Genomic DNA, 26539 nt, shown 5'->3' with positions numbered 1-26539 from the left:
AAGTTCTTTAATAAATAAATAAATAGTTCGTTTTCAATTTTGACTTTGAAAAATTATTTTTCAACACTTAGTTAAATTTTCATAGATTTTCAGCTTTTATGTCTTATGGTTTTATCTTTGTTTTCGAGTCTCTCGACTCAACCAAAACCATCGAATGAAATTGGTTGATGCTTTATGGATTTCGAATTGCTTTAAAAGTAAAATTATTTTAATAGATATGTAGGAAATTAGATGATAGATTGATTGATTTAATCGATGGATGGATAAAGAGAACGTATGTTCTCGACTGATTGATGGGATAGTGCCTCCAGTTTTACGTAGTGGCCATGCCACGTAAAACGTGATAGATGGATAGAGGGATGAGATGGTTGATGGATGGATATGACAGATAACTGTCACTGGAGGGTACTACCAGATTTTGTTTGTATTTTCGATTAAAAGAAATGATATATTATATAGAAAATAAATTATTTTGTTTACCAGTAAAGGTTAGTAGAAAACCCATAAAGAGTGACGCGTTGCTATGTATCCGGAAGCGGCGAGTCAATCTAGGATAACACTAGATGTCATATGCTCTTCGGTAGTATGGGATACCTTAGAGCATATTACAGCTTATGAAATCCGGGAATTTCTCCTACTTATTTCCTGGGAAACGTTGTGTGTAAAGGCGGTTTCTGTATAGTGTAGAGCTAGGCGGGGTTCACATGCATTGCCTCTTGATAGGCTTTGACGCGAGGGGTCTCCTGGGCTAGTTAGTGATCACTATTAGTCTGTAGTCGTCAAACGGTCGACCTCACCGTTAGTTGAACTCAGTATTGGGTTCTTGGTCAACGGCTAGTCTGAGCCGGATAAATGGTCATCCAACCGTGGTATGCTAGACCGGCCACAAAATCAGATTATAACGATGGAATTCCACATCGGAGGTTAAGTTTGGAATATCGTATTGCCATAGCAGAGGCGGTTATATCGGCGTGTTCCTCTGCTCTCTTATCGATTACACCGCCGTGTTCTTATTATGTATCTTTTTCTTATTTTGTAATGATTGATAGATGTTTTCATTTAAAAGATGCATATGTTACTTTAAATGATAGAAATGATAGGTTGAAATTATTTAATTGTTTATTGAATATGCTTAGACATTTATCGTATGTTACATTATGAAAAACTTACATTATTTAACTGTTCAACTGATTACTCGTGCAAGTATGACTCGTTGTTAGAACGGCGTTCGTCCTGCTGAGTAACATTCCCCTGTTACTCACCCTATCCTTCCCCTTTCAGATTATTCAACTTTTGAAGAACCGTTCTTTGAGGAGTCTTTTGAGGAGGTCCTCGAGAAGGATCAGATTGATGTCTTGCCGCCGCCATGTCTTTGAGGACTAGTAGAGGATCTTAGCGGTTTTTGGTTGTAGATAAGAAACATGGTAGTTTAGAAATTTTTGTAACCTGATGAATTATGAGATTAAAGATCTTGACTTATATCAGTGTTTGTCGATTTCTTCTGTTTACTCTAGACTCTCGTATAGATGTTAGTTAAATGTTTATTCCGCTGCGTATATTTTCTTTTCATAAGTATTATTATTTATGAATGTTCTGTCAGATTGTGTGATTGATTACCTCACACCTCGAGATTCTGACTGATGAATCATAGGGATTCGTGTTGGGATTTCGGGGCGTGACAAGAGAATTCCATTGCTCTAATTGGTGGCAAACCCGACAATTCTTCTAGAAATACACTTCTAAAATCTCTAACCACCGGTATCTCTGCCAATTCTGGTACTGCTTTCTCCTCCGTTGTTAAATTGTTTAGCTTACTCTTCAAATATTTTTCAACCCGGTTCTTGAAACCCATAAATTTTACTATTGGCCTACCAGGTATTTTGAACGTGACTATTCTAGAATAACAGTCGACGTGGGCATGGTTTTTAACTAACCAGTCCATACCTAGTATTACATCGAAATCATTGAGTTCTAGAAGTATCAAGTCAGTTGATAATTCTTGATCAACTAACCGTATTACACAATTTTTACATACAGACTTAGGAATTATAGTCTCTTAAAGGTGTTGAAAGAGATAAAAATTTTCCTGTGTGTTCGACATCTAGTTCTAATATACTAGCAAGTCTAGTAGAAATAAATGAATTGGAAGAACCTGTATCAATTAATACGTGCACTTGTATATTAGATAAAATCAGGTTACCTTCCATAACTTCATGAGATGGCTGATACTCCTCATGGGTCAAAGCATAAACTCGACCTTGTGGCCTCTGGGAAGCAGATGATGATCCCCCTGCTGATTGTCCCAACTGTGGGCAATTCCTCTTCATGTGTCCTGCTTCACCGCATCCATAGCATGTCAGTGGTCTTGTCTGTATAAGTCTTTGTGGGGTGGGTGGTCTCGGAATCTGTCTGGTTGGTCCCCTTGGCCCTGTTGGCCTCACTGGAGCCCCAACTGGTCCATAACTCGGTGGTGTAGGAGTTCGGTACTGCGAATACATGGGTACAGAGGCACTTGGTCTCGAAAACATCGGCATCTTGGCCGGATCAGCCCTAAGAGGAAAAGAAGCTTGGGGTCTACTAGTCTGCCCTCTCGAAGTCTGCAACTCCATATCCTCTCGCTCAACCCTTTGAGCTCGACTCACCGTGTCTCTATAGCTGGTGGTCTCAATCACTGACATCTTGGTCCTTAGGTAAGGTCGCAGTCCTCTGAAAAATCTACGAGCCTTCTGTAGATCGGTTGGAATGAGCTCGGGTGCATATCGTGACAATCTAGTAAACCTCAGCTCGTAATCTGTAACAGATAGATTGCCTTGTACCAATCCTGAAAATTCTTGATGCTTGATCTCTCGGGCCGTCTCGGATATGAATCGGTCTAGGAACATCCTCTCAAAGTCGGCCCACTCAAAAGGTCCATCCCCCAAAACATTCTTCTCGGAACGCCACCAATGGCTGGCATCGCCGTCAAACTAAAATGCAGCCACCGGTACCCACTGGTCTCTCGGACACTGCATGGTAATCAAAATCTCTCTGGTCTTCAAAACCCACTCCTTGACCTCAGCCGGGTCGGAAGAACCTCCAAACCTTAGTGGACGTAGTCGCTGGAAGTTTTGTAACCACATCCCCGGATTTGTCTGTGCTTGGGGTGGGGGAGTTCTTGTGGCCCTCAGCGGTACAACTTGTGGCCGTGGCCCCTGAGGTGGCTCTGGGGGTGGAATAGGGTCAGCCTCTTGTGATGAAGCCTGGCGCTCCCTCAATTCAGCTACTTCTACGGCTAGTCTAGCCTGTGACTCTAGCATCTCCTCTCTAAACTTATTCTGCGACTCAGCCATCTGTCCCATAAATGACATTAGCTGTGTTATCGGATCGGGGGTCTGATCCGATGCCTGTCTCGCCTCTACTGTACTTCGGCCTCTCCTTCAACCTCTGCCTCTGTCTCGTCTGCTCATCTCGTTTCTGTTCTTTAACAACAAGGCATTTATTATCATAAGGCTACGGTCATTCTTATGGAAGAATTAATCGATATCTTAAGCAGGGATTTAGTTATGAACACCATTTTCATTACTAACAGAACGAACCTAGAATTCTATCTTATCCTTACTAGGCTCTATGGACTCTAGACACGGAAGAGCTCGTAATCCCGATACGGAACTACTAACCAGCTCTGATACCACGTTGTCACGCCCCAAAAACTCAACCCGAATCCCCATGATTCCCAAGTTGAATCTCGAGGCATGATATAAAACCCATATCATGATAATCAATACATAAACATAAACGTAAACGACAAATAATATAACTGTATGTCATACCTGATCATTGCTCAACAGAACAGATACGTATCCTCAAACATCAGAACACTTGACATATATACATTAAATAGTAATGACATAATATGGTATTCGTAATTACATAACAAAAACGACAAGTAAAGACTTAAACCTAACTCTAGTTTAAGACTCATTACTAGTAGTACCCATGCTCCACTCCTAGAAGCTTGGACTAATCATCTATAAGGCCATGGTACTGAGCCTCCTCGGAAGGATCACCTAAACCAGGTGTGCCTGAAATTTGTGATGTCGTAGGGGTGAGTAACAGGGGAGTTACCCAATAAGAGAATCTTACAATTCTAAATAACAGCATCCTATATGCAGTTTAAACATTCTAGGAATTCATAAATCATGCATATTTGATATTCAACACAATTGAAAATAATTAAACACCGATGTCTAAAACTTAGTAGGAAATTGAAACACTTAAAAATAAAAAAATAAAAACAATTGTTCATAATATAACATCGAATAATAGAGTACTATAATAGAGAGTTGAGGGTCACGACTGATGTGAACATCTCAGTCAAAATACGATTATTCCAATACTTCACCAGTGTGAAACCCCACCGTTAATTCTTGATTATATGGCCAGCCTCTGCCATAATTTGGGTAACTGTTTTCCGGCTCAAGTTGGCCGTTGGCCAAGGCCTTAAGAAACAGGCCAAATCAAGTAGGTCATTCTTTCTTAACTACTCTAGATTATTAATGATCATTAACTAGCCATCTTCATCTATGCCAATCTGGCGTGCATGTGATCCTCGATATTCTCTACAATCATAAAGCTATCTACATCTTGTTCTCTATTAAAGATAGAAAAGAAATTCTCGGATTCCTGTTGTGATGTTGTGTTTTTATGCATCCCATAATACATAAGAACTCAAACAACGCAACTGTTATCCTAGAATAACACATCATTCCAAAAATGTCACAACATGTTATTCTTTATAGATTTTCACAATCTCTTTAATAAATCACTAAAATACTACATATAAGTATTTATTTTCTTTTCAAAACGTAATGAAAGTAAAACATACACGTGTTTTAAATACTCAGTCCACTCTTAAATGTACAGTTTCATCTCTCTTTTCTATTTCTTTCTTTCGTGGCTTACATAGTCTATAGTCTATGACTGAAGCATCACTTCCTCTTTTCTCTCATTTTCGTGTCTTATACGGCATACGCCGAAGCATCTCACTAACTGGGTATTTTAAAAGCACGACATTCAATTGAGAACTCGTTCTCATATTTATTTTAATAAATTACTTTTCTACCCAACTTTTTAATTAGAAACATTTCTTGAAAATCTATCACTAAAATGATTAAAGTAAACTGTCCACCAGTTTAACTTATTCAAAAATCATGTATGTTTATAAAAAATGTGAACAAAATATATGTATTGTGTGTAAAAACAGCAACTTATATAATTGCTGTATTTTCTTTTTGACAAATACAAAAATACGTATAAAGTACGTATAAAATATGTATAAAGTAACAAATGGTTTGAGCATTAAATTTAAGTAGACATAGTAAAATATTATATAAAAACAACAACTTTCACAGTTGCTGTATTTTATATTTAACACGTATAAATACGTATAAAACACGTATAACGTACGTATAAAGCAACAAATTCTTTTATCCTTCTATCTAGCATACATGTTGTCAATTTTATACAAAAAACAACTTTCATAGTTGTTGTATTTTGTTTTTAGCATATATAATTACGTATAAAACATGTATAAATCAACTACAAGCATATAATAATTCTTTTTAAACAAACCAAGAACTACTAGCATACTTTAAACTCATAAAAACAATAATATAAATATGTATAAAGTATATGCATGTAGTTAAAAATTTACAAAAACAACTTTAGTTTTAAAATTACTAAATCAGAATTTTTTAAAAACAAAACAAATTCTATATTTTTCAACTATAAAATCAGTATATATATATATATATATATATATTTTAAATTACTAAAACTATTATAAAGAGTTGCAAGGGCCTACCTTTTTTTTTTTTCTCTTTCTTTTCCTTTCCTTCTTTCTTTCTCTTCCTTCTTTCTTTTCTCTTCTTTTTTCTTCTTACTTTTCTCTTCTTCTTTGTGTAAAAAAAATGAAACAACAAACAAAAATCAACTAATATCATATTTGATATTTTCAAAAAAAAAATCTAATCTAGATATTACAAAAATTATAATTCTTTTAGAATTCCTAAAAAGACCTTAGTCAATTTGACTAGTCAAAGTTATTTGACTAGAATGACTTGACTTGAGTCAACAATGGTTGACTCGATCAACCTTAGTTGACTTGGTCAATATATATATATATATATATATATATAACATTACAGGTTAAATAAACATCATCGTGCTTCTTTTCTCCTAGTGTAAATGGTAGGGTGTCCAGTCCTTTTCGTTTAGTTCATTCTGATGTGCAAGGACTTGCAAAAGTTCCATCGTACCTTGGTTTTAAGTATTTTATTACTTTTGTGGGTGATTTCTCAAGAATGACTTGGTTGTTTTTAATGAAAGATCATTCAGAATTGTTTACAATTATTAAACAAGTTCATATGGAAATAAAAATTCAGTTTGGTATGCCTATTTGAATTTTGTGTTTTGATAATGCTGAGTATTTCTTGGTCATTATGTTACATATCTTCACTCCTATGGAATTATTCATCAGTCTTCTTGTATGTATACTCCTCAACAAAATGGGATTGCTGAATGCAAGAATTGACATCTATTAGAAGTTGCCCATGCTTTAATGTTTCAAATGAAAGTTCCTAAAACTTATTGGAGTTAAGTTGTTCTCACTGCTTGCTCTCTTATCAATAGGGTGCTTACTCCTATTCTCGAGAGTAAATCTCCACACAAGTTATTATTTCCTAATAGTCTATTTTTTCATCTTACTCCATTGTCTTTTGATGTGTTTGTTTGTTCATTTTCCAGGACCTATTTGGGATAAGTTAGATCCAAAAGGTTTAAAATGTGTATTTCTTGGCTATTCCTGTACACAGAAGGGCTAAAAATGTTATAGTCCTACTTTGCGTAAACATTTTCTATGTGCGGATGTTACATTCTTTGAGTTTGTCCCATATTTTTCTAACACATCTTCTAATGATATTGGTATTACTCTTGTTACATTGCCTATTCTCATTTCTATTCCTACTACTCCACCTCTTAAAGTGTACTACAGGAGGACTACTACAACACCAACAATGCCAACATCTTCTTCATATGCAGATCCAATTCCTTCCCAAGATCCAATTCCTTCTTCAGCTCCACTTCCAACTGAGTTGCCAATTGCTCAGTGTAAAGGTACTCATTCTTGTGTTACTAAATATTTCATTGCTAATTTTGTGTCATATGCTTCATTACCTTCTTTGTCCGCTTTTATTTCGTCAATGTCCTCTATTTCTATTATTAAGTGTCTTTAGGATGCCTTATCCCATCCGGGTTGGAAGACAACAATAGAAGAGGCAATGACAGCCCTTCATAACAATGATACGTGGAATTTTGTCTCTCTTTCTCCTGGAAAGAAGGTGGTGGGATGCAGATGGGTTTACATTGTTAAGTTTCACCCTGATGGCACAATTGATAGATTGAAGGCAAGACTGGTGGCAAAAGGTTATATACAGATGTATGGAATTGATTAGGTTGAAACTTCTTCCCTAGTGTCTAAGATTACTTTCGTTTGTATTATTCTTTCTTTAGCTGCTATGTCTAAGCGACCCTTGTACCAACTTGATGTAAAGAATGCATTTTTAGATGGTGATTTGCAAGAAGCGATGTATATGGAGCAACCATCTAGGTTTGTTGCTCAGGGAGAGGTTGGTAAGTATGTAAGCTCAAAAAGGCGCTCTATGGTCTGTAACAATCCCCGTGAGCATGGTTTGGAAAATTCAGCAATGCAATTCTTGAGTTTGGAATGTCGAGGTATCAGGCAGACTACTTCGTTTTTCATTCTCACTCCACTAGTGTGTATGTTCTTCCAACTATATATATGGATGATATTGTATTGACAAGGAATGATGTTGTTGGGATTGAGAAGTTAAAGTCACTTTTACAACAAAAGTTTCATACTAAGGATTTGGGTAAGCTAAGAAACTTTCTTGGTATTGAGCTTGCACACATTCAATTGGTGGCATTAGTCTTTCACAAAGAGAGTATAACCTAGATTTATTATATGACTGGTATATTTGGATCTAAATCTATGGATTCTCCCATGAATCCAAAACAGAAGTTGACTATTGATCAAGGAGATCTTTTTGATAATCTTGATAGGTATAGTAGTCTTGTTGGGAAGTTGAACTACCTCACCATTAACAGACCGGACATTTCATTTGTTGTGAATATTGTTAGTCAGTTTATGGGAACTCTTAAAGTAGCTCATTGGGTAGCATTGCAACATAATGTTAGGTAATTGAAGGGCTCCCCAGGACGTGGTTTGTTATACAAGTCAAATGGTCATACTCGCATATAAGGATATGCGGATGCAAACTAGACAGGTTCTCCTTCAGATAGGAGATTTACCACTGGGTACTGTACATTTTTGAATGGTAATCTTGTAACATAGAAAATCAAGAAATAAACAGTTGTTGCTAGATCTAGTACGGAGGCTGAGTACAGAGCTATATCACACATGTCTTGTGCGCTAAACTGATTGAGACACTTTCTGCAGGAAATAAGTTTTACAGTAGAATTACCTATGAGTCTTTTTTGTGATAACCAGACAGCTATACACATAGCTTCTAATCCTATGTTTCATGAGAGGACAAAACATATTGAAGTTGATTGTCACTTTGTTCGTGATAAACTCTTGAATGGTGAAATTGTTACTCTCTATGTGAAATCTGAAAGTCAACTTGCTAATTTGTCTACTAAGTCATTGGGTTGTAGTAAGGTTGATCATATTTGTAACAAGTTGGGCTTATATTATTATCCAGCTTGAGGAGGAGTATTAGGAGTAATAAGTCATAATTAGTAGGGGTAGTATTGTGTTTTTTTTTCTTTTGTTATTTGATTACGATATATGATACATTGTGTGGCTAAGGTAGGAGTCAATTCGACTCCTCCCACGTTTCTCCAGTATCTTCTTCGATTCTCCTTCTCAAACTCTCAATCTACAAAGATCAAAGTTGAAGGTTCAAGTGTGTTGCATGAGGAATTTCAAACAATTCGATTCCATGAATTGCGATGGCAATTCCATGAATTAGGATGGCACGTGACCCAAAGACCAATTTACCGTATGTGATTAGATATGAGAAATTGAAGAAAGTTCAAAATTGGATTTAATTTTCAAGAAATAAAAAAACTGATTTTTTCTATATAGACACAAGATGCCCTATTGATTGAAGCAAGCTAAAAAAAAATTGATCGATGATGTATGTCCAATCAATCGATCGACTAGGTTGGTCCGATCAATCAGTGAACAAAGTTCCGATTTTTTTCAAACTTTGAATTTTTTCCTATAAAAAAGACTTTTTGATCTAGGGTTTTCATATGAATTTTTTTAAAGAGAAAGGGCATGAAATTGATCAATTTTATTCTCCAAGAAATCCTACCCACTCTCTCAAACCCCAGATTTTTAATTCATATTTTTGAGATTTGAAATATTTGAGCGAACAACATACCTTGACTTGTTCGTAGTTTGCTCCTACAATCAAGTGTGGAGTGGTGCAATTCATGGATTTAGATCGTGCAGTGATCAAGGTTATAGGAGCGGTTCGTGAGCATGGAGTTGCAAGGGCGTGTTGAAGTAAGAAAGTGGTAGATTGTGAATTCGAGTATGTCAGTAGTCTTGTGTGAGTGACTTTTGTAAGCTCGTCAATTATAGTGGATCATTTTGGACAAGGTCCCGTGGTTTTTTCCAAAAAGGGTTTCCACGGAAAAAATTTGGTGTCGTGGATGCATGAATTTTTAGCATATTTATGTGTTTGATATTCCCCTGTTAGATTAAATTTAATTAATTAAACGGATTCCGTAATCACCAAGTAAGAGAGATTTCAAGGTGTCAGTGTACATGCTATCGAGTAAGAAAGCACTGATTAAGGAATAACGTTACAATGGGACATCATTTCCACAAATAATAAATAAATAAAAGACCCAAAATATTCTCAATTCCAAATCCCTAATGGTTTAGAGAGGACAATTTTCAAATAACTGAAACAGAAACAATGAATTTAACCTCTAGTGCAAAAAAAATAAGGAATTGTACATCTAAGGAAGCATTTACTATGGAAAAGCACAATGCCCTTATATTAGTTTGAAAATGGCATAGATTTCAAGAGAATGCATAGAATAAATTTTGGAATAATAGTGATTTTATCTTCAGCATCGACTACACACCTTCACTAAAAAATGACTAGAAACTTTGTCTTCTTGTTCACGAGTTCGCAAACCCTGAAAAGAGTACCTGAATATCTCAGTATGCTTTTAATCGAAAGATATAATCTCACAAACCAAGACAAATGTAATGACTACCTTTGACAAGGTAATCTTAGATACCCAAAGTCGATCAGATGTTCTTGTTGACAAGTAAAACCTGCATGTGACCAAAACAGCTAGTCTGAGAGGCAAAAAAGTCATATCTTCTAATTAAAATTTCCAAAAGAAGTTATGGAAAGGGAAAAACAAAAGGTAAACAAAAGGGATAATGTTTATGTAATAAATTTAATCACTATTATTCCAAGTTGTACTTTACACAAATGTTTAGATGTTCATTAGATGGTTCATTTTGATAGTAATTTTTTATTTATTTTGACAGCTGAGTTGAAAGATCGTCAGACAAGATCGTATTCTCTATTAAGGAATTGGAAGGAAACAAAGCCTTGCCCGGATGCTTTTACTTTAGTCTCTTTCAAGAGTTCTAGTGAGGTGATAAGGGAAGATTCCATGAAGGTGGTCCAGGATTTCTAGAAATTTAGATTATTGGTCAATACCACCTTTATATATTTGATTCCTAATAGGCCTAGGGTGGTGGACTAATCAAATTCAGACTCATCAGTTGGTTCAAAAAATTGTAAGATCGATTATAATACTCTGTATGAGACTGTCTCTAAGATGTCGGCTTCTAGAATTCTTTTGATTTTGCCTTCTATCTTTTCTGTTAATCAAGGCTTTTATCAGGTGGGGGGTGGAAGGTGGGGATTTTGGATGACGTTCTTATCGCCGGAATGCATTGACTCAAGGAATCAATTAAGCAATTCTAACCTTGTTGTAAGATCAATGTAAAAAATTGTTTATGATCATGTGAACTAGGGCTTTTTGGACATGTCAGATAGGATGGGGTTTCAGCCGATGTAGCAAAGATGGACTAAAAGAAGGGCCTAGGACCAATCGTCCACAACCTTATAATTTTAGAAATAAGCCTCAAACAGGTACTATACTAGCTGGAAATTATCCCAAATATAGCAATTCTTCCCTGAACCATAACTTGTCCGTAATTTAGCAATAAATTGAAAATAAAAAATTCATGTCAAAATTGCATGATCTCAATATCGAAGGGAAGAAATTGAAATGACCTTTCTTTTGCAACAAAGGTGTTTGAAATCTTTTTTGGAACATAAGAACGCGCCCCACATGAAGTGATAATATTGGATTGCATCAAATTCTCTAGGTGAAAATAACTTGACCTCGAGTTTGATAATTATTTTTATTTGCACTTCCATCAGATGACGTGTTGGGAACATTAGTTCTCCCTTAAATTTGTGTTTCTGCATGTTCGTTGTTATTGTTAACCTTGTCACCCTTGATCGTGTTCCGTCGGACTTCAGATAAATCACACAATCAACCTCGCAAAAGATCTATAAGATGTACTCAGTTAACTTCTTTCAGGAATTCTGACAAGAAATTCGTGAAATCAAAGATTGGGTTTTGTGAGTCATTTTCTACTTTGCACCCAAAGCATCAATGATTGTCTCTGGAATGTTGCTAGCATGTAAAGATTTCATTTTGTCACCATATCCATACTCTTGTCCTGTTTTGGCATTGGAGTAGAATTAACTTCTTTGTACCCCTTTTCTATAGCATCTTCATCATACGAAGGTTCTAAGCTAGAACTCAACTTTGAGCATCTTTCTCAGTAACCTAAATTGTGTCCGCCTATCAAGAGCATATAGGAATAAATAACACAATCATAGGGTACAACTATGCATGTTTCAATTTATTGTTGGCCCAAAAGCAAGTAATATCAAACCATCAAAGTAAACTAACAATTTTTGCAAGTAGTTCGGAGAGGATTGTGTATTTTGTACTTTGGGAGTGCTATGGGTAATTCTAGAGAATGTGATGCATATCCTTTGTGTGTAGATACAGTGTGCTTGTATTCAATACTAGAGGCCGTTTGATTATGAGGTTGGTTACATTTGCTCTATGCTGCAACATCTTGACAGAAGAAAATTTGGAATTTTTTTTTTTTTTTGTTTACCGACAGTTACGGGTCTTTGGAATTGGCTGTAGCATAGGCAAGATTAAGTCCATGACAGTCCATCGTGTTTCTATCCTGAAAGAGGTCCAAGGCATTACTCTTGTTGTTCTATTTCGTATGCGGGGTTATTTATTTTAAACATAAAATTGATGGACTGTAAAGGAGCTCAAAATTTAAAAGATGAGAATTGTTAAGTCAGGTTACATGGATTCCAAAAACCTAGAGACTGGTTGAATTGGATTTCCTTAAGGGGATGAACGAAGTGGATAACAATGCCGGAATTTGAGGAAAAATATAAAAATAAATAGGTAGGTAGAAAGAAAGAAATAAGGGATATGATTAGAAGTCTCACCTAGCATGGGATCCTAAATTAATGGAGTTTCACCATCAATCGATGTTCTAAAGGATGGAATCAGCACCACCAAAGCATCCAAGGAGTCAATAAAGCCATCTCAGCAACCAAACATAAACAAAAAGAACTTCATTCACTGTAATAAAATTGTAGAACATGGTTATTTGTGGATGGCTAGACAGAAGCCTCTCAGAACCTCTAAATAATAAACCTATAAAAAGCAACTAATGAAGTTTCTATCCTGCACATGACTCAAATGTTAAAAGTAAAGATGCAAAATGAGAAATAACTTTGGACATTTATGTGATTCAAATGGGACAATGACTCATCTTCAGGTATATAAATTACCTTGCCCATGAAAGGTTGTGGATGTGATTCAAATGAGAAAAATAAATTTGGACATTTAGGAGTAGAGTGGGAGAAACCACTGCGTACTCATTTGCTAACATCGTGAGGGTAAGGGAAAGGTTCTAGAAAAGAACATCATCTTCAAGCATCTATCACTGTAGCCTAAATTTGTGACCACCTCTTTGTTTCTTGTAGGAATAACTCAGTCATAGACTATTATGTATTTTTTAATATATGAGAAACTTTATATGATGAATCTACATTGTAAAACCCAATATACATGTTTTAACTCAAAAAAAAAAAAAAAAAAGATAAATTGAATAACCGGATATTATTGATCTACAGTAAGATTCTATCAAATAGAGAAATGCTATACAATTGGTTACATAACTTTATAGTTAGCCTAACTACATGATGTAATCCTAATTAACATAGAAATATGATTCCATATATCATAAACGAATACACTAGTATCCCCCTGCAATCACATATTTCTTTCAATAAGGAATGTAAGATTGATTACATTTGATACGAATAACCCTTGATATCAATGATTAAATTGTTGATGGATGGCTGAAAATGTCTGACTGTGCTTGTTGGAGATCGCCATTTGTTTGTTGACGAATTTAGTCGCCAATATCTTTGATTAGAATGAAGATTTCCTATTGATTGCTTCTGCTTAAGAAAGATGATGTGCCCATGTGTAGAAGGCAAGGAGCAATATGCTCAACTTGGATGGGCCTCAACAAGATCAAGATCAATTTTTTTTTTTGATCGGTAAAGATAATTTTATTAGAATAGCCAAGAAAAAAGGGGGGTCAAGAAGACCAACCCAAAACAAAGAAAAGAAAAAACAAAAGAGATACAATTAGTCCCCGGACAAAGAACACACCCTCTCCCACCTCACCACAAAGTCTTCAAAGAAAACCCCTTTAAACTCCTTATACAGTTTGCTCCAAGAAAACATGAGTTCCAGAATAGAGAGAATAAGACCATCCAAAGTAACCTCTCTCCCCTCGAAAATGCATCAATTACGCCCCTTCCAAATGCCCCAACAAATTGCAAATGGGGCCAAAAACCAAAGAATCCACTTCGAGGATAAGAAAGCCCCTCCCCATGCCAACCAAGATTCCAAAACCGACTTGAGTGAACTGGGGAAACATCCTATTAAACCAAACAAAATTAAGAAATGCGACCAAATGTGATGCGCCACCCTGCAATGCATGAGAAGATGGTCCACCGTTTCCGCCTGAGACTTACGCATACAACACTGATTTGGCGCAATAAATCCTCTTTTTATTAACTGATCCATTGTTGCAAGTCTCCCTAAAGTCGCCAGCCAAAGAAACGTCGATATCTTCGGAGGAATCTTACCACCCCAGACAAGATGTGAGGAAAAGACATCCCAAAACTATGCGCTATACTCTTGTTAAAAGACTTCACTGTAAAGTTTCCATCTATAGAAGCCCCCCACACTCTCTGATCTTCCAGTATGTGCTCCCAATTTCTGCTCTCTACCAAGGACACTAACCTCCCTACACTATCCATCTCCCAATCATTAAACGTTTTTCTAAAGCCAAAGTCCCAATTAGTTATCCCGTTGTCAATGATTTTGAAACTGGAGATAAACTGGTTATTCTTCATTGACAACGCAAATAGCTCTGGGAATTGATCTTTAATGATTCCATCCCCACACCACCAATCCTCCCAAAATCTTACCTTATCCCCCCTCCCCACCTTACATTTCACTCTTTTCTTAAAAATCGGCATTCTTTTGGAAATGCCTCTCCACACCCCACAACCTAGAGCCCCTTTAGCCGGACCAGTCTCCCACCCATTCTCATTTACCCCATATTTATCCACAATTACTTTTCTCGACAGACTCTCCCTTTCCTCACCAAACCTCCAAAGCCATTTCCCTAGCAAAGCCGAATTCATGGAGCCAAAATTCCGGAAACCCAACCTCCCATGCCTCTTGGGCAAACATAACTTCCTCCAACTCACCCAGTGGTATTTTCTAGCTCCATCTTTTCCATGCCACAAGAACTTCTGGCAAATTTTCTCTTATTGAACTTCCACACTCCTCGGCAAGGAAAACAGAGAGAAAGTATAAATGGGGATACTAGCCAACACACTCCTAATCAGAGTAATCTTCCCTCCTTTTGATAGAAGCTTAGACTTCCAAGTGCTTAATTTCTTCCTCATCCTATCAACAACCGGCTCCCAAATTTCCTTACTAGAATAACCCATTCCTAACGGAAGCCCCAAATATGTGGATGGAAGTGTCCCCGTTTGGACCCCCAACAAAGCCGCCGCTGCCTCCACCCCTTCAATTTCTCCCACTGCAAACAATTTACTCTTTCGCAGATTGACCAGGATGCCCGATATCACCTCAAAACACCCTAGCAGTCCGCTTAAAAAGCTCACCTGTCTCGGCGAGTAATCCAAAAAGATTATAGTATCGTCTGCAAACTGAAGGTGAGAAATCACATGCCCCCCTGTCTTAGTGGAAAATCCAGTCATCTCCCCTTCCATCACTGCTTTTGACATCATTCTACCCAAGGCCTCCATCACTATCACAAACAGAAAAGGGGACAACGAGTCCCCTTGACGAAGAGCCCTTGAACTTCTGAAGTACCCCGTTGGTGATCCGTTAACCAGAACCGAAAAGGTAGATGTGGATATACATTTCATAACCCACCGAACCCACTTCTCCCCAAAACCCATTCTCCTCAGCAAATACTTCACCAAGTTCCAGTTTACGTGATCATAGGCTTTCTCTAGATCTACTTTGCAAACCAAACCCGGAATTTTGGCTTTTCTTCTCGAATCAATGCATTCATTGGCTATCAATACCTCATCCAGAATCTGCCTTCCTGCAACAAACGCCCCTTGCGCCGGACCAATTATGCTACTTAGCACTGTTTTCAGCCTAGAAGCCAAAACTTTTGAAATGATCTTATACACCGAGCTAACCAGGCTAATAGGTCTAAGGTCTGTGATGTCTTCCGTACCGGATATCTTGGGAATTAGAGCAATGAAAGTGCTATTCGAGCCCAAATCCAGAAATCCATCCCTATAAAACTCTTCTATGGTTGCCATCACATCCTCTTTTACTGTCTCCCAACAAGCTTTGAAGAAACCTAAGGAAAAACCATCCGGCCCCGGAGCTTTATCACTTCCCAGACCACTAACCACTTCCCACAGTTCATCTGTATCAAACGGTCTTTCAAGCCATCTTTTCTGATCCAAGGAGATGCTATCAAAAGATAGGGAATCTAATGTCAGTCTAGTCACATGTTCCTCTGTATAAAGATTCTGATAGAACTGAGCCACCCCTTCACAAACCTCTTCCTCGCCCACCTTCCACACACCATTAACTTTGAGTTCGAAATAAAGTTTACCCGACTGTTGAAATTCGCCATCCGATGGAAATAAGAAGTGTTCTTATCCCCCTCCTTCAACTAACGAACTCTCGATTTTTGTTTCCAACAAATTTCCTCCATTGAGGCTAGCCTCTGAAATTCAAACTTAAGATCCACTCGACGCAGTCCTTCTCCAGGACCTAGACACCCTCTTTCCTCTTTTTCCTCAATGTTTTTAAGCTCTACCAGCACAGCCTCTTTCCTTATATTCACATGACCGAAAGTCTCCTTATTCCAAATTTTCAGCTTTTCCTTAATAGCCTTCAACTTTAATCTTAACACTCTCCCTGCCCTGCCTTCAAACACTAGCTCATTCCACCACCTCTGAATCAACTCCCCAAATTCAGGCTGCTCAAGCCACATATTCTCGAATCTGAAAGGCGTAGGACGATTCCTCGGCACCCCTGCCACTAATGAAATAGGGCTATGATCAGACGCAGGATTCGGCCATTTCTCCTTAATCAAACTCCCGTAATGCTCTTCCCAATCCAAAGATACCAGAAAGCGATCCAATCTTATAAGGATTGGAGTTTCCTGATTATTAGACCACGTAAACCTTCCCCCACAAAGCGGAAGATCAATGAGCTCGTTATGATCCACAAATTCCGAGAAACGACGCATCTTTCTCGTAGTTCTCGAACCCACACTTTTTTCAAAAGGAAATCTAATGACGTTAAAGTCTCCCCCCACCACCCACGATCTATCCCAGTGACCTCTAACGTCTTCCAGCTCCTCCCAAAATTGCCTCCGCTCACACCCTAAAGTAGGTTCATACACCCCGGTCAAAATCCAAGTAAAATCTTCCCCAATCATTCTACATAACACTGACACAGTAAAAGCCCCTATGAGAGTATCCTCCACCACCACTCTCTTTTTGTTCCACATTAGAATGATACCACCCGAAGCCCCCCAAGATGGCAGTTTGCACCACCCAATGAACCGAATGCCCCATATCTCCTTGATTATCCTAGTCTACCAAATTTAACTTTGATTCTTGCAAGACCACCACGTCTGGCTTATGCTGATGAAGAAAAGCCTTAATAGCCGCTCTTTTTGAAGTCGCATTCAAGCCCCTTACATTCCAAGAGAAAATTTTAATCGACATTAAGTCCTATCAAGCGCCTTCCGGCTCTTTTCCCACTTGAGACTATTAACGGAAATTCCTCGACAGATTTTTTAAGCTCCATGATTTCCTTTTTCAATCTCTTGTTTCTCTCCTTGCCCAATTTTTCACCACCCGACAAAAGCCTTGTGATCCTTAACCTTGCAAATTCGAGCTGAAATCTTTCCTTTGGCGTCATCACCGCTGCCCCACTAAAGGAAGGACTACCCCCTGATAGTGGCCACTGTCCCACCACCTTTTGCATACAAACTGCCACTCCCTCGCTCGTCTTCAAAGCCACATTGCCTTCATTTCTAATCGACATTCCCACCTTCAACCCCGCTTCTAACATATTGGCCAAAACCTGTTCTGTGATGTCCATCAAATTGCGCTGATAATCCGTGGCCCCCCTTTCCATCCTCACCGATGGTACTGTCGCCATAGAATCTTCAGTTTGCCTTTCTTGTCGCTGTATTAACTTCGACCCATGCTTCACCATTTCCGACTCTACACCACCCTCTCTCCTCCACTCTAGCCCCTTTGCTTGCTTAGCATCTTGTTGACTGCCCATGACTATGGTCCCCTGTCTCCTCTGCCTTCTATCCAACCAACCTCTGCCTTTACTGTCTCCCTTACTCACTGCTGAACTACAATCCCATGGACTCCTTGGCCCACCCAAGTACACCCTCAAAACAACTTTACATAGATCTTCCTCCCTTGCTGTTTACTAACAACCAGACCTTCCATCCTCCGAGATCATTCCATTCCCCCAAAATTTTGAACATTCGGCAAGCCAAGCATGCAACACTGAATTCCAAGCTCCCTACCTTTCGTGCTCTCCATTTCACCCCCCGCGTGGGTTGTTTGAGCCACCATCGTCTGCCGTAACTCACTCTCTTCTACCATACCCAACTCCAGCTCACCTGGCAGAGATCCCCCGATCGCTACTTCCTTCTCCTTATCTATGCTCTGCTCAAGGATAACTGACGTTGCTGTCTCCTCCACTTCGACACCCTTCTCGACCACAGTCTCCCCAACTTTCCTCCTCATACTCTCGAGCTTTTCAGCTTTGTCCATTTCCCCTGTCAATCTGATTCTGTTCTCCCTTATAACCTTCTTATACCGCTGGACGATTTGCAGGCTTTAATGCGAGTCAGCCCTTTCACCTTACGGACCCATCCAGACCACATCCTTCTTTTCTCAAGCCCACCTTAGACCCACTCACCTTACGTAGGCCCTTACCATTTGACACTAACTTTACAGCCCCATCCAAAATGTTTTCCTGGCCCAATAGAGATTCCTCATTTAACTCGTGTCCTGGCCCATCATCTCCGATATATTGGGCTTCACTAGCTAGCCCACCTAGACCTTTTTGGTCCACTGGTTTCGTAAGCCCAAGCCACCTCTATCTGTTTTAAAAGCACTCCACCACCCCATTCTTTCTCAGCCAGCGCATGTACTTTATATTTCTAGCTGCTGTAGCTAGTAATCCAATCGTACGAGCCTGCTTCTGATTCCAGCGGCGTGTCTTCGAAACATAATTGCCATTGCCACGTGTTCCACTCCAAAGTCGAGTTTTGAAAAGCTTCGACTGTTCAGCCTTCCCACATGCACAATCTCCAAACAGACTTGATAATCCCCGACCAGCCACACTAATGCCAGGTATTGCCGACTGATCCTCCATCTCCTCCGTCTGCAACCCAACCTCCTCCACCTGTATTCCAATTTCAGCCGTGTTATTGACCGTCTTTTCCACCGAATTACCCGAATCTTCAAAGCACTCTAGCTCCCCTTCCCCTTCCATACTTATCACTTCAACCCCTAATCTAAATTTGAAACCATCCATCCAGAGCAGAAGACCCCTCGGCATTTTCCATGGAGAATAATTCACCTTCAGTTTCGCACTATCCAACCTCGCACGACGAGCCGTGGACTCATCCACCTCTAGAAGGCCTCCCAACTGAGCTCCTATCCTTCTGAATGCGAAACTTCCCCACGGATGAAAGGGCAAACCGCTGATACGAACCCATGCTCCTTCTTCCTTCCAAGTTGATTTAAGACTATTACAATCCGCAAACCAAGGTCGAAGAAGAAAACCCGACGATCCTACCGATATCTGCCTTCTATCTTTCAGTTTTAAGAATTCCATTCTATCGCCCAACACTAAAACTTTAGTAGATGGTTCCCAATCTAATAGTTTAACCGCTAACAAAACGCTTAACCCCTGTTTAATTTCTGTTGAGAAATCTTCCCAATCTGCCTCCTGCGTATTCGTTCTACAGATATAAGCCCACCTCCATTTTCCAAATCCCCTCCCCCTGTTTATACCTCGATTTCTCCCCGAACAGGAGCCTTCCTCCAACTTTGGTTTCGTATCAACCTCTGTCATAGCTTGGGTTCTGCGAGCTGCCTCCACCCACGACTTAATTGGCCCCTCCTCCACCATTGATGCCTTCATTTTCTCAGCTGGACTTAGCAACACTCTCAAGGCAAGACTAACTTCTCCCCACCCTCTGCCTCCAGCACCTTCCGGGAACATAACCCCCCGCAAACGAAATCTCTCTGAGAATCGCTGTAGTTTCAGGAATTTACCGAACTTATTTTGCCCGCCTCGTAGAATAAAAATTCTCCCATCCTTGGAAAATTTTGCTAAGAAAGTGTTCGGAGTAGTTCTCGCTTGATCTATTTCTTTAGACACCCAAGCTGTCTCTTCATCCTTCAACTGTAATGACGATTCAAACTTCCTACCCATCTCCTTCACTTCTACACCTCTTCCATTTCGAATCCAGATTTCCTTAATCTCAAACCTCTTTCTCTCCACCGATATTAATCTTCTCCGCTCCATTATCAAGTTCTAGTTATGGTTGGCAACTTGCACATGTTGCTCACCTCATCAATGGACCAATTTAGACTAGATAAAAACTAGACAAATATTACCCCAAAAATTATTTGATGAGCAAATGATCTCCAATGGACCAATAAACAAGCTCCATGTCGGCTCTAATCATGGGCTCAACGATTAACCATGACTTGAGTTGGGTATTAAAATGACATGGTTCAAAATAAGCATAATTATGAAAGATTCAAAAGCTCAAATTAGAAAGATCGATCAAGTTGGTCTCAACCAATTAGGATTGAGCCAAAACAGCTTTTTTCGGGGCCCATATGCCAGTGATGATTTTTGATGTTCTTACACAAACAAAGATATGGATGCAATTGGGATTGGGCCTTGAAGGGGTTTCCATATTGGACTACTAATTGGAAAAATGGATGATACACAAGGAAGGAGGACCAACAACCATGATGTGCGAACCGACGAAAACGCTAGTCCACTTCAGCCAGAGTGGCAGCTAGTAAAGTGGCAGCGATAATTATGGAATGACGATGTCCAGCGAAAGTGATACTGCATAGGCAGAGAAGTTGTTTTTTTTTTGTTGTTCCAAGTATAGGCAAAGAAAGTTCATACTTCATACAAACAAGGCGGTTGTAGTAGTGGAATGGTTGCGGTGATGGGGTTTGGCTAAGTTTTGCAATGGTGTCTAATCGATTGATTGTTGCAGAATTTAACCATTGAGACGATGAAGAATATTAGTGGTAGGCACGTGGAGTTGTTGCAGATTTATGAATGGGCTGTAGCAGGTGAAACATGTGTAAAGAAGAAGGATACGAAATGTTTGATTAAAAAAAATTCCATAAGACCAAACATTGGCAATTTGCAAAACTAAAAGATAAATGAGACCAAAAGAGTAAAGAAAGACTTTGTTCAGTGATGGCAGCAGTGCCACCACCTCACAAGTAAGATCGTAAGTTTTCTCCAAAAGCAAAGCCTCTGATACCATGAAAGAGTTTTAGACAAATCGAATAACAGGATATTGCTGATCTCCAGTGAAATTATTTTTAATATATTAACATTATACAAGTAGATATATAATTGTACAATCATCCTAACTACATAATTGTATTTTCCTCTTGTAACATCACGCATAGCTTGGAACCCTATATGTGTTGCACTCTCCATGACACCACAGAAATAATATGGCAAGTCCTCACCCATGAAGATTAAAACTTGCTTGATACCAAAATTTGATGAGGGCCATGGTTTGGGGAAGCTTAAATTTTAAAAGCAGTCACTGTCCAACAATGTTTTTGGGATTCGAATAAGGTTTTTAGCCAAGAGAAAAACAAATGGGACTTGGGATTCAGGCTGGATAAATTGGATAATAAGTCTGGAATTTGAGGAAAATAGAAACAAAACGAAATAGATACAAGGAAAGAAAAAGACTACAAATCTCATTTGGCCTAAAATATTCATCAAAGACTACAAGTCACACTTCCAAAAATAAACCTAATATACGAAACTTAAACTTGCTGTAAAGTAAATGCAATATAATTATTCATCGCGAAGTTGTATCATCTTCACAACTAGGCTCTGATTTGATCAGTCGGGCGTGCTTAATCTTGGTCTCACTGAAAAGTTCACAGATTGACCTTCATTTTGGTACCAAATTGGCACATAGAATTATGGCCCCTTGGTGTCAATTGAGTTATTTCCGTCAAGGACCCCATTCTCCCAAGCTAGATTAGCAAGGAGGCCTAAATCTAAACAACGTTACTTGCATCCTTGGGGAAGCTTCCTTGAATGTGATCCTCTCGTTAAACCACTTTATCAGTAGGCAAAATATGATTCCAACCATGTGCTTCATTGCATAAAGAATTGATTACTTCATAATACATTGGTTTCTTATTAGGGGAGGGCAGATTTTTTTTATTTTTTTCAGGACTTTGTGGCACTATGGATAGATAGTCTCTGGTTAAATTCAACTCTAGAGGTCTCTTGATTTTGAAGTTCCTTCCATTTGTACTATGCTGGAACATCTTGAATGAAATGATAAGTAGGAACTTTGCATGACATTTATGGTTCTTTTGGATCAGTCCCAATCAAGATTAGGCTACTTCAGTCCACTATGTTCTATTCTAAAAGAATTCCAAGGAATTACTCTAGTTGATCTACTTCTTAAGGTGTGTAAATTTGTGAAGGGAAATTTGTAAGATATTTTAGAGGGGTAGTGAAATTGATATTTATTTTTTCTAGCTTCTAAAGCTTCATTTGTATCCTTGTGCAGTGGTAGTCTGTTTCCCATTTCTTATATACAAGCATTACTCTTTACTAATTAAAATAAATTATATATATGCATGGACTTAAATTTTGGGAGAAGATTAAAATGCATTAGAAATAGGTTACAAACATAATTTTATCAGAGAACAATTTACGAAGAAAATACCTATTAATAAAATAGCATAATAAATTGATTTTGAGAGGTAGATCCTCTTGTAATTGTATGTGACGTTCTCAATAGCTTCCACAGGGTGACATTAAAAAATAACATATAAGGCTGAAGGATTAATAAAATTGTTCAAAAATAAATAAATGAATCACAGAAATAATGCTTGTGAAAAGAATAATAGCAAGAATGATACCTATGATCCGCGTATTTTGGATGTACGCTAGCCAATGACCCGGTAAAACCCACTCCTACAACTGGCAAACCTTTTAGAAATATCAACAGAGATGGTGATATTAGATCATGGAAGTATGTCATGTACAAACATGTTACCAGGCAAGATTGTCTATGTTTTGCAAGAATAACTAAATGCTTGCATTTGCTTAGCACTAGAATTGACAAGATATAGCAATGAAACCATTGCAGGTTTGCAATATTGCAAGAGTATTAAAGAATATTGTTCACATTTATCTTCTTCTATCATTCATACTCGGTGAAGTTGTATAAAAAACTCAAAGTTATCCTTGGAAACGAAATTTATCTTGTGGTAGTTTCCATGTCCATAATGTTTCATGTGGCAACAACATTGTGGATACCACTTTTGTCCCCCCCCCCCCTAAGATGTCAACACAAGTCCTCGGGATTGTCAGAAGTCATATGAGCCTAGCCCTTGAACGTTACAGAAAAGGAACGTAAATTGAACAACCTTGACGTCAGTAATCGTCTAAGGAAACCAGTCTTAGTTGACCAAGGATCAAGGAAACATAACTCGGTCTAAGCTCCGAACCGAAAACAATAAAGCACACTCATATCTAGGTCTCTGAAGGGATAACTACCCAGTAGAACTCGAAAAAGGGCAAAGTAAATAAGGCATGGGTCTAAGTTTCATTTCCAACTTGGATATCTCATTGGCCCTAAACAGGAAATGTATCAGATCAGGGAAGCATGAAAGTCAAGTTCACGAGCAAATGCCAGATCAACTTGGAAAAAAGGAGATTGGATGTTTCTTTACAGCTCATCAGGAGGGAATGCTTGAATTCCCCAAACATGAATGAAAGATTTGGGCGTCTTGAAAAGAATCGGTGAGCTCAAGCTTCACTCAAACTCAGTCTGACAAGGCACAACATAATAAGATGAAACATTCAAGAAAATCTGAGCTCTTCTTTCTTTGCCAAATCTCCCCATTTAATGAGATATCCCTCATTGCTTATCAAAAGGACTGAGAAATGACATTTTTTGACAAAACCACCTCCTAAATAGAATATCTCACCAACTCCACAATAAAGGGTTTAAGACCCTCAGTAATCAAACTCAAGTGCGTATCAATGAGGAGTGGGCACAATTCCAAAAGAAAGAGTCCCCATCCAACTCAATAACTAGCTCATAGCTTACTTGAACCTATCTTGTGGTGACACTTCTCCCTGAAAATACTGCTATAAAAACCTCTCTCAAAGATTGAGAGAGGGGTCAGAACTTGAATTCTTGTTCTCCCCTACAAGCCCTTTGCTTTGTTGTTAATCTTCTTCTCTCTCTATCTATTATTCTTTGAGACTAACTTGACCATTGGAGCAATTTGGCAAGCACCACATCGATGCTTCCTCCTTTTCTCCTTCTCCCCTTCTCGACCTCATCCAATATTAGAGCCTCCTTGGAGATATTAGAAGAGGAGAGCATTATTCAAAGACCATCCGACCCACAGGATTGGGCCTAAGATACCCCTAGCAACTACATCCCAGATCTCGAGGACTGCAAGCCCATAAAGCCTCCACAAACATATTTTGTCTTTACTCTCATTTACTTTTGTAAACAAGGTGGAAAAAGACTTTACACAAGCATGCATGATGAGATTATTATATAGACTTCAAGGCCCACCTAAACCACCTAGAGCAGCCATATGGACCTTGTTGTGTTGGTCAAATTGATTGAATGGACTGAAAAGATTAAAGAGCTATGTTGGAGGGACAAGAAGATTAGACAGCTGAGGTCAAAATTGCTTTAATTAAGGAATCAAAGAATGTCTATTTATACAAGTGAGTGGGAAGAACCCCAAATCAACTCATGACATGTCATGCCCCTGCTAGGGTTGGTGTACCTAGTCACTTTCACGGACTAAACCAACTTAGCAACTCGACATTCAAAAAGAGTTAACCAAGAATGTAATTTGAACAGGCCTTCTTACAAAATAATAATTGAAAGGGGCATTATAGATAAATTCAACCATTTATTCAAAATATTGCTCATAATACAGCAATCAAAATATATATATATATATACTTGGCAGATTAAACTAATTGAAGTAAGCAAAGTAAAACCTGGTCTAGAGAGCTTCAAAGCACGATTGTATGCTGATAATGCCATTTCCTCCACAGTTTGCTGACTGGCGAAATGTGTAGGAATCTGCCTTACAATACACAACCTCAATTAATTTCCAAACTTAAAGAGAAACAAATCACTTCAGTACTCATTTGTGAATTACAATATGATACTAGCACAAAGATAAGGACTTATATTTTCTCACCATTAATGGCTAGGTACTTTGAGATTATATTTGAGTTAATATCAAAGGATATCAGAGCCAACACCACATATTGGGTTCAAATCTAGAAATGGCTACCTGAAGGCCCCTAAAGATGGGTAACCAGACTGAAAGCCGACACATAGGGAGCTTTGCCACCAATGCCGGCTGTGGAATGTAACGACCCAAAAGAGATAAGGACTTAATTGTCCGCATCATTAATGCCAAGATGCTTTTGGTGTGTATTGGTTGAGCTTGTACTTAATAGTTTTCCCAAGTTCTTCTTCTTTTTGGCAATCTATTTCTTAAAATCATAAGAGTGGTAAGTGATGATTGAAATTTGAAACCCAGTGCATCGATTATTCTGTGTTTTTATTTTTCTAATTATCCTTATGAAGCCAAAAATAAAAGAAAGGGTCTCACTCTCACCTTGGAGAGCAATTGGATCATGGAGTTTCTGGAATAAGGTACAACAGCTTCAAGTACTGTATTAGAAGCTCCAGGGACAGACATCAGCCACCCAAGAGACTGTAGTTTTTTCAACAACAACCGCAAAAAAAAAAAAAATAAATAAATAAATAATTGATTTTAATAATTTATATACAAATAAAAACAAAATAGTGATTTATTTTTATTTTTTTATGAATAAAAATAAAAGAGAAGGAGAGGTTATGTAGCTCACGGACCTGAGAAGCTCCACCAGAGAGATAAAGGACAGCCTGAGTGGGGCTAGAGTGTATAGCTTCAACCAGAGCTCGAATCCAACCGTCCATCATCTCTTTATGGTGAACGATGACGATGATCTCGGTCGTCTCTTCCTCCCACTCTCAACGATTGATGAGTTTTCTTTCTACAAAATAAATTATGATGTTTTTCGTCTTCTTGACGGTAAATGTTTGCACGTCATTTCTGGAAAAGGAAAATTATAAAGGCACCCCATTATTTCATTATGGCCACCACCCGTGTACAAAAGGTGACCCCAATTTTTTTATTTTTATTAGGACAACCCTCGAGATGAAACCAACCCAATTTTTTCTTCAATTTGAATAGTTTGGATTCCTTTATCCAACACAGTCAACAGAATAGCCATCATTGTTGGAGTTCCTTGCAAAACGTGATTATCTTCCTACTTTTTGACACAATACAACCGTAGGAATCCATAAATATCAATCGTCGAAGTTCTTATCAAGTAAGTTTTCGTTTTATTTCGCATAAATAGCACTACCACCACATTGAGCAATACAAACACCACC

General features: G+C 38.3%; 1 protein-coding gene across 4 annotated transcripts in view; it reads right to left on the bottom strand.

Annotated features, from left to right (window-relative positions):
- Window positions 1–26155, bottom strand: part of LOC147401556 (Nucleotidylyl transferase superfamily protein) — a 54404-nt gene extending 28249 nt beyond the window's left edge. The window contains exons 1-6 of one of the 4 annotated variants that reach the window (XM_086442870.1): window positions 25973–26154; window positions 25716–25814; window positions 25084–25168; window positions 22968–23028; window positions 10318–10378; window positions 10183–10236 (exon numbers count right to left, since the gene is read on the bottom strand). In XM_086442870.1, coding sequence (XP_086298996.1) covers window positions 10183–10236; window positions 10318–10378; window positions 22968–23028; window positions 25084–25168; window positions 25716–25814; window positions 25973–26062 — 450 coding nt within the window. In that variant the 5' untranslated portion in view covers window positions 26063–26154. Of the gene's footprint in view, window positions 1–10182; window positions 10237–10317; window positions 10379–22967; window positions 23038–25083; window positions 25169–25715; window positions 25815–25972 lie in introns of all 4 variants that reach the window. The other 3 variants (XM_086442869.1, XM_086442872.1, XM_086442871.1) reach the window with 3 other exon arrangements.
- Window positions 26156–26539: the final 384 nt, after the last annotated feature.

This window comes from Akebia trifoliata, chromosome 5 (genome assembly GCF_017979445.1).
Source record: "Akebia trifoliata isolate Shusen 1 chromosome 5, ASM1797944v1, whole genome shotgun sequence".
NCBI lineage: Eukaryota > Viridiplantae > Streptophyta > Magnoliopsida > Ranunculales > Lardizabalaceae > Akebia > Akebia trifoliata.
This window is presented reverse-complemented; position numbering and strand designations above follow the sequence as displayed.